Source organism: Ascaphus truei, chromosome 15 (genome assembly GCF_040206685.1).
Source record: "Ascaphus truei isolate aAscTru1 chromosome 15, aAscTru1.hap1, whole genome shotgun sequence".
Classification (NCBI taxonomy): Eukaryota; Metazoa; Chordata; class Amphibia; order Anura; family Ascaphidae; genus Ascaphus; species Ascaphus truei.
In genome coordinates this window covers 34,986,009-35,004,802 of record NC_134497.1, presented here as the reverse complement: position 1 = coordinate 35,004,802, position 18,794 = coordinate 34,986,009, and the positions used below count along the sequence as shown (strand labels likewise).

General features: G+C 45.7%; 1 protein-coding gene across 3 annotated transcripts in view; it reads left to right on the top strand.

The window, feature by feature from the left end:
• The window catches only part of LOC142466800 (uncharacterized), a 124,075-nt gene that overhangs the window by 48,299 nt on the left and 56,982 nt on the right, over positions 1-18,794 (top strand). For 2 of the 3 annotated variants that reach the window (XM_075572247.1, XM_075572248.1), the window contains exon 3: positions 2,218-3,946. The exons of the other annotated variant lie outside the window; for it this stretch is intronic. In XM_075572247.1, the coding sequence (XP_075428362.1) occupies positions 2,318-3,532 (1,215 nt within the window). In that variant the 5' untranslated portion in view covers positions 2,218-2,317 and the 3' untranslated portion in view covers positions 3,533-3,946. Of the gene's footprint in view, positions 1-2,217; positions 3,947-18,794 lie in introns of those variants that run through there. 3 annotated transcript variants of the gene reach the window in all.

Genomic DNA, 18,794 nt, shown 5'->3' with positions numbered 1-18,794 from the left:
AATTGCATCCTTGACCCAAAGTTTTGCAACTTTTTCCCTGCAACAATCTCTGTCCAGAATTGTTAGGACTGCAACGCTTTTTTTTTTTTTTTTCTACTCCGGAACAAACCCTTCCTCCTGAGCCACGGCTCCCTACTCCCAATCGCTATGCGGGCGACACCCCTGGGTGTAGAGGTTTTCTCAATCGATATTCAATTCGAATTAACTCCTCGTTTCTCCTCTGAAAGGTCCAAGGTGGCATATATTATCACTCTTCTGACCGGTGACGCTCTGGCATGGGCATCCCCCATCTGGGAACAAAGATCACTGATTCAAATCTTAAAATAAAATAAAAAAACAGTAATAAGGAATAAATATAACCTCGGGTGGTGCTAAAGAATAATATGTAACCACAAGAGAGAAAACTGAGGTCCTATACCAAGCACTCAGGTTTAAGCAAAATAAGATGGACTTTATTAGTAACATAGAAAAAACAAAAAAACAGTTAAAATATAAGTAAAAAAATGAGAATCACTATACTCCTAAATACTAAAACAGCCGGACATAATGAAAACATTACAAAGAAAATGACTGTGAATTAATATACCATATGTGAAAGAATACATTGAATGCACACTGGTGCAGAAAGTGGAACATAACAGTGAAAGCTGATACAAACTATGGAAAAAGAGTTATTCCCCGAGGATGTTAATTGACCGGCCGGTCACAGGACACAACTACCTAACAGGGTATATGATGGAACAAAACACAAGCTCACAACCATCTGGTAGATCTGATGGGCAGAGATAGAAAAACGTAATCTCTATGGGTAAGAGACTAAATCAAATGCCAAATAGCAAACCCAAAGCAGAAACTGATGTTAGAGTAGTCAGAAGTCCAAACCAGGTGTCGGTATACAACACTAATAGTCTGATAGCAGACGCGTAATGCTGTTTAGAGTAACAGCGCAAATGTAGTTGAAATGTATAAAGTTCTGGTATAGTCAGCAGTGAATAAAATAATACTCATCATTTAGAGAGTTTCCTCCATTAAGGATGTAGAAAACAGCCTGATGTGTAGCAGAGCTAAAAAGGCAATGCGGTCCGGTCAGATCGGTGGGCACGCCAATTCTACAATGCTCTGTTCTGTAGTAGGTAGTAGCCTCCTAGATTCATGATGTCTGTAGTTGTGTCCTGTGACCGGCCGGTCAATTAACATCCTCGGGGAATAACTCCCCTAGTTTGTATCAGCTTTCACTGTTATGTTCCACTTTCTGCACCAGTGTGCATTCAATGTATTCCCTCACATTTGGTATATTAATTCACAGTAATTTTCAATGCAATGTTTGTATGGGGAGAAATTAGTAACACAAGTACAGACTCCTTGTTCCCTAAAAAAAGAACTTTTAAACAATTGTATAAAAAAAATGAACACAGTTCTGGAATTCACTGGATGATAGTAGTATAGCTTAATTAATTAAGTCTGAATAACATCTGTGATGTCTAATACAGTAATTGGGCATTTTGTTCCTAATTTAATAATGGAGATTTAGCAGAAAGTTGGGTCATCCTATAACTATTAGAGACATGGTACATGGTGCGGTAACGGGAACACCCGGGGACGTATATGTGAGCTTCTAATGAGACACGTATTCTATTCATTAACTTATTTTTTTTTAATTATACCATCACAACTGAAACTATCGACTTATTATCTATCAAAGGATTTGAAAAGATTCCTGCAACTTTAACTGCAGTTTTGCAGCTATTGAGATTTCCTTTTAAATTGTTAAATATTATGATCCACGTTAAATGTATACAACAGACGACAGAAGCCCAATGCTACATCCAACATGACAGAAATACACAGTAAAATACCTTTATTCTCTTGAAAAGGGGTCATTTAGTTTAACCCTTTGGCCAAAGCATTATAAGCTTCCGAGCCACGACAAAGCACTCCTTTTTGACACACACATATATATATAATTTTTTTTTTTTTTTTTTTTTTGTGCGGGCTCAGGGGTTCCCAAAAAGAGCTTGCTGGGGTTTTGTGTCACGTTAAATGTATGATCCACTACATTTACTCTCCCTGCCCTAATGCTGCATATGTTGTGCTGAACCCTTAATTTTTACAATGTACATCCTGAACTTTTTGTGATATGCCAACTTACCTCTCATTCATGACCTTTTGTAAGACAGTTTGTATAACAGTGACTTTTTTGTCTCGTCTATTACAAAGCCAAGCACCAATAATCCACCCATGCCAACACTGCAAGGTTGCTTTTAGCAGTCAGGATTACCTCCTCAAACATCTGAAGTTCAAACACCCAGCTGAGAATATGGAAAAGATGACAGGACAATCTTTCAACATTCCAATAAATAAGACAGAAAATGCATCTTTCAACCAGTCAAGGCAATTAATAAACAATGTAACTGCATCTCATTCTCAAAGATATATATTAGCAGCTGCCACAGGAAAAGATCTTGGAGAAAGTAGGAAGAGTCTGATTTGGTTATCAGACCAAAACCTACAGAAGAGGACACTGACCGGGGAGAGATCGCATGTATGTGGGAAGGGATTTAGCCTGTTATCCAGCCTGAATAAACACACAAGGACACACACAGGGGAGAGACCGCATGTATGTGGGGAATGTGGAAAGGGATTTAGTGACTTATCCCACCTGAACACACACAAGATGACACACACAGGGGAGAGACCGCATGTATGTAGGGAATGTGGGAAGGGATTTAGTGTGTCATCCAACCTGAACAAACACAAGAGGACACACACAGGGGAGAGACCGCATGTATGTGGCGAATGTGGTAAGGGATTCAGTGTGTTATCCAGCCTGAACACACACAAGATGACACATACAGGGGAGAGACCGCATGTATGTGGGGAATGTGGTAAGGGATTCAGTGCGTTATCCAGCCTGAAAATACACATGAGGACACACACAGGGGAGAGACCATATGTATGTGGGGAATGTGGTAAGGGATTCAGTGCGTTGTCCAGCCTGAACATACACATGAGGACACACACAGGGGAGAGACCGCATGTATGTGGGGAATGTGGGAAGGGTTTTAGTTACTTATCCCACCTGAACACACACAAGATGACACACACAGGGGAGAGACCGCATGTATGTGGGGAATGTGGGAAGGGATTCAGTGTGTTATCCAGCCTGAACACACACAAGATGACACACACAGGGGAGAGACCGCATGTATGTGGGGAATGTGGGAAAGGATTCAGTGTGTTATCCAACCTGAACACACACAAGAGGACACACACAGGTGAAAGGCCGTATGTATGTGGGGAATGTGGGAAGGGATTCAGTGTGTTATTCAGCCTGGAAATACACAAGAGGGTACACACAGGGGAGAGACCACATGTATGTGGAGAATGTGGGAAGGGATTTAGAAACTTATCCCAACTGAACACACACAAGAGAACACACACAGGGGAGAGACCGCATTTATGTTTGGAATGTGAGAAGGGATTTAGTGACTTATCCAACCTGATCACACACAAGAGGACACACACAGGGTAGAGACCGTATGTATATGGGAAGGGATTTAGTCAGTTATCCCACCTGAACAAACGCAAGATGACACACACAGGGGAGAGACCGTATGTATGTGGGAATGGATTTAGTCAGTTATCCAGCTTGAACACACACATTAGGACACAAACAGGGGAGAGACATATCTCTAAAGCCAGGCATGATTAGGGATAACCATCTACAAAGACGCTCACATATAAGTGCACACACGTATTTGTGTTATGCTAAATCACAATGGAAAGTGACTAGTTTATGGTGCATAAAACGAGCATTTTAAAAAGATAAAAAATGTATAACTTTTTAAATGTAAGTCATTTGTATCATTCTTATTGTAGTTTTATTTAAAGAAAAATGTTGTTCTTAATAATGTTTTATATTTCCATGCTGTTGTTCTAATAAAATGTGCGTTCCCCATTATGCGGAAGCGTTCTGTAGCCTCATTTTAGTTGTGAATCGTAATAGTTTCGCCGCGACCAATTGGCCACCGGCATTAGGCTGCAGACGGACCCTCCGCCTCCAGCTGCTTCTAATGTAAGTTTTATTACTGTTTTGGGTATGGGGTTAATTTAAGGGGGTTCAGGGTAGGAGGTTTTAGCGTAAAGGGTGTCAGGGTAAGGGTCACCTTAATATAAAGGGGTTTTAGGGTAGGAGGTTTGGGCACTTGCCTTAGTGGCAAAGTGGCAAGCGGTGGGGTGAGTCACGGCGAAACGGCTGCGACCAAATGTCCTAGAATGTCGTGTGAATACTGAGGTGGAGGACAGAGACACAGACTAACGTCCCCAGTGAGGGACATTAATGCAGCCGCCTTTTCATACTATATGTCATGTTCGTATACAGATAGGGAAAGGGGAAAGGGAATGGTAACCTCTGCTCATTGTTATTAGAGATAAGTGGGTAAGTAATGGTGCTGTGCTGAGAAATATACTGATAATACACCTAAGAAAAAGAACTCAGCTGGTAGCACGCTATAACTCAGAGTAGGTATTATTAACCCCTGGTTGATGCATCAGCCTTGAGAAAGCGCACATACGTGAAACGGTCGTCGGCGGCGGCTGACTATACTGCAAAAGCTCTTGTCACGTCGAGCTCGGAGTACTACCTCACCAGCATATATATATATATCAGTAACTGGCTGCGATGTGGTTAGTGGTTTCTAAACTCCACATAGACTGAACCTAATCTGCTGTGAGGAGCTCGATTTAGCAAGACAAGTTTAAGAGCCTGCAATTGATTTATTAGATCGGGGACACCCGGAACCACTGCCTTTATTATACAAGCAGTGTGGGGTCTGGATGTATATCTGATCTCCTATCCAGATACTGTACCTTTCCTTTATTTTTCATTGTAAATACCTGCATCAACCAAGGGTTATTTTGAACTTGCATAGTATAATCACCTACAACAACTAGGGGTTATATTACCAAACCAGCACACATTATCCTGCTGCAAGCTTATAAAACGATTACAGCAATTGACTTGGAGGAGAAACACCTCACTTACTTTTGGCATTTACCCTTCAGGGGATTATAATGGAGGTATGATAGAGTGCCAATATACCTAAACACACATTGTTAAAGGGTGATATATATATATATATATATATATATATATATATAATATGTGTGTGTGTTACCTTGGTTATATGCTAACACTAGCATCTAACATATAATTAAACCCCGGTGATAGCAGGACATGACTGGGATATACAGTCACTTTTGTTTCATTTATGTACACCCATTTATTTTAAACAATATCAATAAAGTATTTTTAATCACTACAATCTACCTACTCTGAGTTATAGAGTGCTACCTACTGAGTTCTTTTTCTTAGGTGTATTATTTGTTTCTCATGTTCCTTTAATCTCTCTAGAGAGCAGCAAGAGCTAACCATCTATTTCACAGGTTACACGTTGAAATGAAAATGCACCTGAGGGGTTAAGTGTCCCTTTATTAAAAAATATATATATATATATATATAGGCGATACGATACCGTGTAAGTGAATATCAGAGGCAGCACTCCACGAGGTTGTCAAAAAAATATTTTGTATTTAGTGAGACATCATGTCTCACTAAATACAAAATATATTTTTGACAACCTTATGGAGTGCTGCCTCTGATATTCGCTTACACGGTATCGTATCGCCTATTTTGTTCATACAGGATTTGCACCCACCTTTATCTACCTGACAGAGTGCCTTGTTCTCATTTATTCACTATATATATATATATATATATATATATATATATATATATATATATATATATATATATATATATATATATTACAGTAATGATGTGGCAAGTGGTGCCACCTCACACAGGAACCTTTCCCACTGATGGTTACACTTGCTCACCTTTATGGCAGAGATTCTTGTTACACATGCGCTGGCGTCACCTCCCCACAAGCACATAACCAGGCTGAGGGAGGTGTTCATATGGGAATCTGAGGTCAAAATCTATGGTCAGAGTCCAGGAGACACATACCCAACTTTATTTTGTATTTGTAACTAACTCAGAATGAAAAGCTACCAACACCTCTTTCCGAGGTTAATATTTCAGGAAGCAGGAGGTCCACGGAGATTAAATTATTTTTATACCAGAATTGTTAGCGACTTCTCCTTTTTTCCCTTTGTTTCGCTCATTATTATAACATAGATGTATTGGGAGCAAAGAATAAAAACACATATTCTTTCAACCCAGTTTCCTATGTTTCTAATAACCTGAAATGGAACAGTTCTTATCTGCACCTGCAGTACACAGAAATCATATCATATTTAATAACACTTGTGCTACTGTAATAAACATCTTATGACTCATTTGAGAGTCTACAAAAAGCCTTCGCAAGTACAACCAAATGTGTAATATAACATCCTCGATTGAAAAAAAACAAAAAACACACACACACAAACAGAGATAGAGTTCGCATACACACCAATAATATAAGGAATTCATAAGGCCATATAATATACTCTAAATAATAGAGAATGGTCGGTGCTCAGAAACAAAAATAGATATAGCACAAACAAGACAAGAAATAGTTTCAGTAACGAGCACTCAGAATATTCACTAGAAAAATAAACAAACTTTAATGTCTTCACTTATAACATGTTAAAAACATATAAATCCGAACAGGGGGGTGGGACCCTAAATAAACACTGTGTACAAATAGATCAAAGCTAATAGGCTAGGTTTACTGCACCATTATCCTAAATAGATTATGAACCTGCCAAATAAATCTAGGAAACATCATCTTTTTTATGCACAACGTAGAGCACTTCATGATCTAGAACAAGACCCCCTTATTGAGATTAAACCCTCAGATAAGGGTGGAAATATTGTTATCCTTAACAAAGATGATTATGCCCAAGAGTGTAGTCATCTTTTATCGGACGTTATAGGATATTGCAAGAGGCTCCCACTCAAATTTTTTAAACTGAGCTACTACACATCCTCACAGAAGGTTTAGCTAACAAAGTTATCACCAAAAAAGAACTGGATTTCATCATGGTGAAATGCCCTCTAGTTGCCACATTTTATCATTTGCCGAAACTACATAAGAACAAGTTGCCACCTCCGGGGAGACCTATTGTTTCCGGAGTGGGCGACCTAACGGCAAATGCAAGTAAGTATGTCGACACTGTGTTACGTCCATTTGTAAACACCTTGCTGTCATTTTTACGGGACACCAAGGATACTTTACTTAGACTGGAGGATGTGGTAGTGAGCTCAGAGACCCTTCTTGTAGGACTGGAAGTGGAAGGACTGTATACCAGTATTCCACATCCAGTCGGCTGGAGGGCTGTAGGACACTTTCTGGTACAACGAGACACGAGCTGTTACGCTCATAACGATTTTGTTATACAGCTATTAAACTTTATCCTAACGAAGAACTATTTCCTGTTCGATCAAGTATTCTATCATCAAGTTTGGGGAACCACAATGGGGACCACCTGTGCTCCCACCTACGCCAATTTATATCTAGGCTGGTGGGAGGAAACAGTGGTCTTCGGAGATGCCCTGGATGAATACACCAGATATATCGAATGGTGGGGTCGGTATATTGATGATATTATCATATTATGGAAGGGCCCCAGAGAGATACTTAATCAATTTATTAAGACGCTGAACACGAATGATCATAATCTGAAGTTGACATTTGAAGTGAGTTCAAACACACTGAATTTTTTGGATTTAACTACCGTATTTCCTCGAGTCTAAGACGCACTTTTTTTCCCTTTTTCACGTGGCTGAAATAGGGACTGCGTCCTAGAATCGATGTATTGAAAAAAACACACAAAAAACAGCCAGGGGGCGCTGCAGAAGAAGCCACAGCCGCTTTCAGCGTTTGCCCTGCGTTTCTGCCACCCGCCCCCACACAGAAGGAGCAGTGTGTCCTGCTGTATGCACCGCGACTCGCCACCAAACCCCCCCTCCCTCCAAGTGCCGGTCCCCAAAGGAGCAGTGTTTGTTCGGCTGCATGTCCAGCGCTTCCCACTAGCTTGCTCCAAGTGCCGGTCCCCAAAGGAGCAGTGTATATTCGGCTGCATGCCCCGCGCTCCCCCCTAGCTTGCTCCAAGTGCCGGTCCCCAAAGGAGCAGTGTATATTTGGCTGCATGCCCCGTGCTTTCCCCCCCCCTTGCTGGAATTACCGCCCCCACACAGGAGAGATTGATTCAGCAGTGTGTGGCTGCATGCCCCAAAAGCCCTCTGCCTGCCTCTGCTACTCACAGCTGTGCTGCCGGCACCACAAGCCTCCCCTCCCCCTTGCTCCAAGTGCTCTGCCCCAAAGGAGCAGTGTATGTTCGGCTGCATGCACCACAAGCCCCCCTCCTCCCCGGCTCTGCACGTTGGAAGTGCCACCCCCACACAGGAGAGATTGATTCAGCAGTGTGTGGCTGCAGCATGCCCCACGTTCCCTCTGTCTGCCTCTGCTACTCACAGCTGTGCTGCCGGCACCACAAGCCACCCCCACCCCGTGTCTGTCTCTCTGTGTTTTTCTCTCTCTGTGTACAGTGTGTGTGTGTGTGTGTGTGTGTGTGTGTGTGTGTGTGTGTGTGTGTGTGTGTGTGTGTGTGTGTGTGTGTGTGTGTGTGACCTTTCATTCTCTCCCCTTCCCCCCAATCTCTCTCCCCCTTCTCTCCCATTCCCCTCCTCCCCCCATTCCTCTCCTCTCCCCATTCCCCTCCTCTCCCCATTCCCCTCCTCTCCCCCATCCCCCTCCTCTCCCCCATCCCCCTCCTCTCCCCCATTCCCCTCTCTCCCCACTTTCCCCATCTCTCCCTCCCCCCTCTCCCCCCCTCCCTCCCCCCCCTCCCCCCCTCCTCCTCCCCTCCCTCCCTCCCCCCCTCCTTACATCCCCCCTCCCTCCCCCCCTCCCTCCCCCCCTCCCCTCCCTCCCCTCCCTCCCCTCCCTCCCTCCCCCCCTCCCCTCCCTCCTCTCCCTCCCCTCCCTCCTCTCCCTCCCCTCCCTCCTCTCCCCTCCCTCCCCTCCCTCCTCTCCCCTCCCTCCTCTCCCCTCCCTCCCCTCCCTCCTCTCCCCTCCCTCCCCTCCCTCCTCTCCCCTCCCCTCCCTCCCTCCTCTCCCCTCCCTCCCCTCCCTCCTCTCCCCTCCCTCCTCTCCCTCCCCTCCTCCCCTCTCCCTCCTCTCCCCTCCCCTCCCTCCTCTCCCCTCCCCTCCCTCCTCTCCTCTCCCCTCCCTCTCCCCTCCCTCTCCCCTCCCTCCCCTCTTCCCCCCCTCTCCCCTCCCTCCCCTCTCCCCTCTCTCTCTCTCTTACCCCCCTCTCTCTCTTCCCCTCTCTCTCCCTCTCTTCCCCCCAACTCTCCCTCTCTTCCCGCCTCTCTCTCCCTCTCTTCCCCCCAACTCTCCCTCTCTTCCCCCCAACTCTCCCTCTCTTCCACCCCAACTCTCCCTCTCTTCCCCCACAACTCTCCCTCTCTTACCCCCTCTCTCTCCCTCTCTTACCCCCAACTCTCCCTCTCTTCCCCCAACTCTCCCTCTCTCTTACCCCCTCTCTCCCTCTCTTACCCCCAACTCTCCCTCTCTTCCCCCAACTCTCCCTCTCTTTCCCCCAACTCCCTCTCTTTTTCCCCAACTCTCTCTCTTCCCCCTCTCTCTCCCTCTCTTCCCCCCCTCCCTCTCTCTTCCCCCCTCCTTCTCTCTTCCCCCCTCCCTCTCTCTTCCCCCTCTCCCTTCCCCCTCTCTCTTCCCCCCCTCCCTCTCTCTTCCCCCCCTCCCTCTCTCTTCCCCCCCTCCCTCTCTCTTCCCCCCCTCCCTCTCTCTTCCCCCCCTCCCTCTCTCTTCCCCCCCTCCCTCTCTCTTCCCCCCCTCCCTCTCTCTTCCCCCCCTCCCTCTCTCTTCCCCCCTCCCTCTCTCTTCCCCCCCTCTCTTCCCCTCCTCTCTTCCCCCCCCCCTCCCTCTATCTTCCCCCCTCTCCCTCTCTCTTCCCCCCTCTCCCTCTCTCTTCCCCCCCCTCCCTCTCTCTTCCCCCCCCTCCCTCTCTCTTCCCCCCCTCCCTCTCTCTTCCCCCCCCCTCCCTCTCTCTTCCCCCCCCCCTCCCTCTCTCTTCCCCCCCTCCCTCTCTCTTCTCCCCCTCCCTCTCTCTTCCCCCCCGCCCTCTCTCTTCCCCCCCCGCCCTCTCTCTAACCCCCTGCCCTCTCTCTAACCCCCGCCCTCTCTAACCCCCCGCCCTCTCTCTTCCCCCCCACCCTCTCTCTTCCCCCCCCTGCCCTCTCTCTTCCCCCCCCCCCGCACTCTCTCTTCCCCCCCCACACTCTCTCTTCCCCCCCCCGCCCTCTCTCTTCCCCCCCGCCCTCTCTATTCCCCCCTGCCTCTCTCTTCTCTCTCTCTTTTCTCTCTCTCTCTCTCTTCTCTCTCTCTCTCTCTCTCTCTCAAAAAAAATAAAAATTCTGCACATTTTCACTCTCTCTCCCTCTCTTACCCCCAACTCTCCCTCTCTTCCCCCAACTCTCCCTCTCTTACCCCCTCTCTCCCTCTCTTACCCCCAACTCTCCCTCTCTTCCCCCAACTCTCCCTCTCTTTCCCCCAACTCCCTCTCTTTTTCCCCAACTCTCTCTCTTCCCCCTCTCTCTCCCTCTCTTCCCCCCCTCCCTCTCTCTTCCCCCCCTCCTTCTCTCTTCCCCCCATCCTCTCTCTTCCCCCTCTCTCTTCCCCCTCTCTCTTCCCCCCCTCCCTCTCTCTTCCCCCCCTCCCTCTCTCTTCCCCCCCTCCCTCTCTCTTCCCCCCTCCCTCTCTCTTCCCCCCCTCCCTCTCTCTTCCCCCCCTCCCTCTCTCTTCCCCCCCTCCCTCTCTCTTCCCCCCCTCCCTCTCTCTTCCCCCCTCCCTCTCTCTTCCCCCCCTCCCTCTCTCTTCCCCCCCTCTCTTCCCCCCCTCTCTTCCCCCCCCTCCCTCTATCTTCCCCCCTCTCCCTCTCTCTTCCCCCCTCTCCCTCTCTCTTCTCCCCCCTCCCTCTCTCTTCCCCCCCCTCCCTCTCTCTTCCCCCCCTCCCCCTCTCTTCCCCCCCCCTCCCTCTCTCTTCTCCCCCCCTCCCTCTCTCTTCCCCCCCTCCCTCTCTCTTCTCCCCCTCCCTCTCTCTTCCCCCCCGCCCTCTCTCTTCCCCCCCGCCCTCTCTCTAACCCCCTGCCCTCTCTCTAACCCCCCGCCCTCTCTAACCCCCCGCCCTCTCTCTTCCCCCCTGCCCTCTATCTTCCCCCCCGCCCTCTCTCTTCTCCCCCCTGCCCTCTCTCTTCCCCCCCCCGCACTCTCTCTTCCCCCCCCCACACTCTCTCTCCCCCCCCCCCGCCCTCTCTCTTCCCCCCCGCCCTCTCTATTCCCCCCTGCCTCTCTCTTCTCTCTCTCTTTTCTCTCTCTCTCTCTCTTCTCTCTCTCTCTCTCTCTCTCTCAAAAAAAATAAAAATTCTGCACATTTTATATAGTGGGGTTTTTTTCCCCAATTTTTTTTATTAAATCAAGGGTGCGTCTTAGAATCGATGACGTCTTAGAATCGAGGAAATAGGGTATCTCTAAACAGCCAGATGGTAAACTAACAACCACAATACAGGCATACCCCGGTTTAAGGACACTCACTTTAAGTACACTCGCGAGTAAGGACATTTGACCCATTAGGCAAACGGCAGCTCGCGCATGTGCCTGTGAGCATGTCCTGAAAAGCAATACCGTCTCTCTACCTGTACCGAAGCTTTGCGCAAGCGGGGAGACTATAGAGCCTGTTATAAATGCGTTATTTATATCAGTTATGCATATATATGACGGTTGCAGTACAGTACATGCATCGATAAGTGGAAAAAAGATAGTGTTTCACTTTAAGTACATTTTCGCTTTACATACATGCTCTGGACCCATTGCGTACGTTAATGCGGGGTATGTCTGTATATAGGAAAACATCTACCAACAGCCTTTTGTGTGCAGATAGCCATCATCATCCACAGCACATAATTAGGAACATACCTACAGGCCAATTTCTAAGATTACGCAGGAATTGCTCCACTATGATCAGGCAATAGACATGAACTCTAGATTCCTACAGCGAGGCTATACTAAGAATTCTGTACACAGGGCTTATGTGAGCACAAAAGATACATCACGAACACATATTTTGAGTGATAGACAACACCAAGTAACAACAGAGGACCAAGTAATAAGATATATTGGAACATTTAACAATCAGTGGAGTGAGTTGCGAACCATTTTCAACAAGCACTGGCACATCCTACTAAGTGACCCGGATTTGCACAAGGTATTAAAAGATTCACCAACCTTGACCTGTAGAAGGGCCAAGAATTTGAAAGATAGACTCGTTCACAGTCATTTTATGGTAAAAAAAAACAGGACATGGTTGGGTGACATGAAACCAATTGGTTCCTATTCTTGTGGCAGATGCCGGGCATGTCCCTTTATGAAAGTGACCAAAGAATTCCCGGATCCGGTAATTCATAAGATACACGGTATAAAGAATTTAATTAACTGCCAAACTACCGGAGTTATATACCTAATCACATGTAGATGTGGTATGCGGTACGTTGGGAAAACCCATCGAGCCCTGAAGGTAAGGGTACTTGAACATCTGGGCTCAATTAGGAACGAGCAAGATACCCCAGTAACACGACACATTCTTGAACACCACAATGGCGATCCACATTTTCTTACATTCTGTGGGATTGAACATATACCGTGGGGCCCCAGAAAAGGGAATTGGGACAAACATCTCATGCAGCAGGAATACACTTTACAAACACTACAAACCAGTGGAGGGATACATATATTCATCTTTTTTATAGTATGTCCATTTACCAACCAACCAACCATCTGTTTGTCATTCCAATTTCTTATTACTAAGAAGTGCATTAATGGGTCGGTAGGGGATCCAGGGATTCAGTGGAGTCTTAAACTCCTTTGTGTCCGTTTTGACTCTTAGAGGCGGACATAATAAGGTCCACACATTCCTACAACATCATAGGTTACGCTTGGAACTTTATTGTACACAGCTCTAACTATAATAGACATTTACTAACATGCGGACAATTTTGTGTACATATGGAGGTTTTCCCTTTTTACGATCTACAGAGATCCTACTCACTAGCATCTTAGTAAACTTCACAATGACCGAACAGGAAAAGATGTTACAGTGCTGAGTGCTTTTACTGTGGTGAGAGACTTAGACAATGGCTTGCTGTTTGGGTCATGTTGGCAGACACTAGCCTTAATGATGTAGAACGAAACTTCTATATTAACTAGTTATGTACAACACAGGTACTGATAGATCCCAACGCTTATATATATATAGAAGCAGGGATTTACATCATTCAAATAAAATGGTTCTAATTATGACGGACTCACAACAGGACAAGACATTGGCAAAATGTTGAGCTACACGGTCATAGTGGCACCGCCTTTCGTCTCTGTGATTGGCCAGAACAGGTGAACACACCCTCTGCAATACGGATAAGAAGTCAAGGGAATGAGCTGGCATCACTCCCTATACCTTGACAAAGCGCCTCGTAGGCGTGAAACATACGTTTGTTTTTACTGACGTCACTGTGGTGCCGTCATCAGGGAGTGCAGCAGTGGGGATCTGAGAGGAAACACACACACAGTTAAACCCTTTGGCCATGCCCACACCGACATAACAAGTCGTATTAATCTGACAGCCTAAGCACAGTGGTTACTGAATTTATATCTCGGTCCAAGGGTAACACTCACACACCCCTTGTACGGCGATTAACATTGAGCTGTACACTGAGTTTCTAAGTCATCACTTACTATTCTCCCACTCTATCATTTGAAAATTATCACCAACGATGACGGTATTTGCTACAGTTTAACCTAAACACAGTAACATTCTATATTGTGCAATTGGGGAATATGTATCAACTGCAGCAATCATGTTACCATCTGTGTAGCAACATTGTGTGATATGTGTACTAGTGGCAAACAGCATGGAGAGTGCCAGTAGCATTAGAGTGACTAATGGTGCAGTTACCAAACATTGGACTGTTTACATGTATACACCATTAGATTCTACATTTATGGTTGTACTAATGATATTACAAACATCTCTGGAGATTTACAATAATTTTTCGATGTGTGCTTTTTTATGACAAACAAGAGGCATAAGTCATAGACCACATCTCTATGACTATATGAATAGGTGTTATTTGTTTTTCTCTTCCTTTACAATGTCCCTTTGCATGTTCAAGGGATAGAGACATGCTCTATGACAATAGCTGCTTTATAGCCATCTCCACTGAAGTGACTTTTCCCTGTTATTTTTATGGAATATATGTGGCCCATTGTATATATGTTAAATAAAATATTTTAGATATTAGTATTAGTGAGTGGCTATATAGGGATCACACCCTAGGATTGAATACTTTCCAGCCCTCAATTGGTCATAGTGAGTGCACATAGGTTTATTTAGTTAAACCCTTTGGCTACAGCGTCATAAGCCTGCATACCACGTCAAGGTATAACCAAAATCAATGCAGGTCCTACACTACACTCTGAACCCTTTCCTTTTACCTCTGTATGAGGGAAAAGAACCATAGTAGATCATGTTCTTGCAACAAAGTGAAAAGACCTCCCAAGTTAAAAAAGGTGAGGAGGAGGTGGAGGAGTGAGCTCTGGGGGGAGGTGCCACCTACCTCCATACAACTGTTGTAAATAATATTGTTGTATTTAAACTTTATATTTATTACTTTATATGTTTTGTCAGTTGTATCTAGCATTGGGCACCCCTGTGACTTTTGATATAAGTATATAAGTCCTCATCCTCCTCTTCTGAACTGCAAGAACTGTGCTGAACCATAGAACCCCAGCACGAACCATGCCCCACAGAAAAGTTACATTCCATTGGTTCCGCGGGCAAACTGCAGCCACATTTCCACGTTCATGGCATCTGTAGCACTCTATATATCTTCCAAAACTGGGTCAGGGTTTTGTCTTAATTCTACTGGGAATAACGGGACAAGAGTCCCTCTTAAGTGCTGTGGGACTTCCTACTTCTTTACGCCAGTCACTGAGTCTTTGGGGATTCCTATTCCGATCAACAGTCTTATCGGACGCAGGAAGCGAGAACCGGAAAACTCATCTGGACTTGAACTCTTGGACATCTCCTCGGCAGTCAAGTAACATTCGACTAAAGCGACCAACTGTTCGGAGCCTTTGGGGTCACTCTGGCTCACCCACTTCTGGATGGTGCGGGGAAGGCCCCTCAGGAACCGGTCTATAATGATTCTTTCGACAACTGCAGCGGTGAAACATACCTCAGGCTGGAGCCACTTCCTTGCAGAGTGTATAAGGTTATAGAGTTGAGAGCGGGGTGTCTTCTCTATATCATAACGCCAGGTATGGAACCATTGGGCCCGAACTGCAAGGGTGACCCCTAGCCATGCCATAATCTCTGCCTTCAGGGTGTCATAGTCTTTAGCTTCTCAGGCTCTAAGTCATTATAGGCTTTTTGTGAGTCACGCACCAGGAAGGGAGCAATTATTCCAGCCCACTCTTCAGCTGGCCACCCTTTGCGTACTGCGGTGCGCTTGAAAATTGACAGGTCACCTCAACGTCATCGTCCATCGTCATTTTCTGAATGGGGTGCAATTTTACCTGGCAAGTGACTTGTGGGGCCCCGCTAGTCTGGGCGGTAATTCTCACTCGGAGCTCCTGGTGTAGGCGAAGTTGCGCCTCGTGTTGCTTTTCTTTTAGCGTCTGATGTAGGGACCGGGCCATCTGCTGCACTAACAACACAGTAGCTTCAGTTTGTGACCTTGTCATCTGTTGTAAACTCTCATTATAGGAATTTGACATCTGCTGCAAATTCTCATTATGGGATTTTGATATCTGCTGTACCAACGATGCAGTATCCTCTTGGGTCTTTGCTAATTGCTCAGGTATAGGTAGGTAGAGAAAGGACCCAATGTAGCACTCAAGTTCTCCCTCACACTCTCCCTGAGTAGGGTCATCTTAACCATCTATGTTAACCTGACACCAGTGAGACAGAGCACACTATCTCTGACACCTGCTATTAGGGGTTACCGGAGGACATTACATCCCAATACTATAGACCCTATAAGGTCACTCTAGGTCAGTTTGACACAGAGCAGAGCACACTGTATATAGTCACAGAGGAGGATTAAGCTGTATATGATTGAATACTGGTACCATACTGATGTAGATTATATATGCTCAGATATGTGTATCAGTTACTACTTATCTTACCATAGTTGTCAACTTTTGGTACATGCAGACACTGCCTCAACGATCTGTAGTTTACAATACTTACCTAAGCACACCCTGCTACATCCGTTCTTTACACAGATCCTTATAAGGACTGTTGTGTTGTTTGTTGTGTGTGTTACCTGGATATACCGAATACACACAAGTACTTTAGATCCTGAGCCTACATGGCCATCAGTACAGAGATCTGAATACCTTCAGTACGTTGTTTTAACACCCATTATTTTATTTATGTGTTGCATTATAATAAAGTTTATGTTTTAATTAACCCACAAATCACCAGAGGGAGAACTTGAGGGCTACATTGGGTCCTTTCTCTACCTACCTATACCTGTGTAATCTATACCCAAAGCACCGTTCACCATATACAGTACTTCACTTGTGGCAGTAGCAGTGGCTCCCCTATTGCTTTACTTTGCTAATTGCTGCAAACCCTGCATTAGGATACCAGCATTTTCTGTTTGTCTTTGCTGAAGCATGGACAGAAATTCCTCCATTTTTACTTTCACTGTCTTGTGAACTGCCCGCATTCTCCACCAATTGTGATGTCTCTGTCCCAGCGTAGGATCTTGTGTCCAGATCAAAGGCAGGAAAACTTAGCATTTGTGCACAGGAGGGTTTATTTACAAGGTACAAATCAGGCCCAGGGTTAACTCATAACACAAAACCAAAACAAAAGAGCTAACTCCTTTCAGGGGTTCTGACTAATACTGCTTAGTCCCTAACTAACTGTGGGAGAACAAACCTCTTTCCCCACTCTACCCAGTGTACCTACAGCAGCTCTCCTTGCAGTCTCTCACAGGGCTGTCTGTGTGTGGGCCTTCAGAACAGCACAGCAGCAGCGTCTCTCACTCTTTCCCTCTCTGTGTCACTTTCAACAGTGTGTCTCTGGCAGCATGGGGGGGGGGGGGGATCTGTGTATGACTTTCTGACTATACAGGCTAGGCTAATTAGCTTCATTAATTAGCAGCTGAACAGCCATTTCAAGGAGGATTAACTCTGAGAGCTGCAAAGTCCCACAACTGCCCCATTCTAGCCCCTAGAGGGCAGTGATGGCATCAATACTGTATATATATTGATATATGGCACCTTAACCCTGGCTGTGCTCAAAGCTGTGACCATGCAGCAAGCTTAAGCCTATAGGGAACCATGTTAAAAATGGTTTTTGAGGCAAAAAGTGACACTGTGTGCTCATTTGCATGTCATTTCCTAGAATCCCTTGCTGCAGTGGAAGTGCTGTATGCTGGGTGATAATGGGGAAAGGCGGGGTTGCAGACCTGCCTAAGACATGCAGATGAGCATACAGTTGTATTTGCATATTTGCTTTCCTGTGTAGGGTTTTTGTCACTTTTTTTACTCTGTATTATTATATATATATCTTAATATATAAAATCGAAAGGTTGGTACTAGCTGCGGTGAATCTGATTGGCCAGAGGCTGAGGACCAATCAGATTGGTGGCTCTGATGTCACCCAACTGCCATCTCTCTCTCTCTCTCTCTCTCTCTCTCTCTCGCCCTTGGCGCGTGACGGCTGCGGGGTCAATCAGAATCCAGACATAGCCAGTCGGTGTGTCAATGTCAGACAGAGTGGGCGGACATGCTTTGTGTGGGGTGAGGGCCACCCTCTGTCTATAATAAACACTCATGGCTACCAGCCCCCTTATAAAAAAGGCCTGACCTCCCTCCCCAGCGCTCACTCACCTCACCTCCCACTGTCCCCCCCTCCTGTCTTCTGTCCCCCCCTCCTGTCCACTGTCCCCCCCCCTCCTGTCCACTGCCCCCCCTCCCTCCTGTCCCCCCTCCCTCCTGTCCACTGCCCCCCCCCCCCTCCTGTCCACTGTCCCTCCTTCCCTCTGGGGGCTGGGAGAGGGGGAGCACACAAATAGGGGGGAGAGGAGGGAGCAGGAAAATTTAACTCACGGGCAACGCCGGGTCTCTCAGCTATTATATATATATATAAAATGATAAAAAATATATAAATAGACAGCGCCTGTGATACCATACACTCATTGCTGTAACCCAGGTCCTGATTGACAAAATGCCACATCCTGCACAGATGCCAATGTATAAACCATTAATGGGGTGAAAAAATGTGGTAAGAAACAGGATGATAAAGGTATAATTATGTTAAAAGAACATTAAAAAATGTGAAAAAATGTGCAAAGGAAAAAAAAAAATAACCATACACATAAACAAAATCTTAAATGTTGACATAAAAATGAATAATATAGAAAAAGTTCAAAAAAATGTCTATTGAAAGTGAAAAATAATGATAAATGTCCTAGAACTAATTCAAAAACCTTAAAGGAAAAATGTGGTCCGGGCAGCTTCCTTCTTGGGGTCAACAACCTCCCAAACGATACCTATTAGAAAAAAAGAGAAAGAAAAAGCGCCCGATCCATGTGTTAAATCCAATAATAAAGGTTTAATTTACCACGAACATAGGCAATTGCAGGCTGCTCATTCGGGTTGCCGGAGAGACGCTGAGACGGTGACACCAGC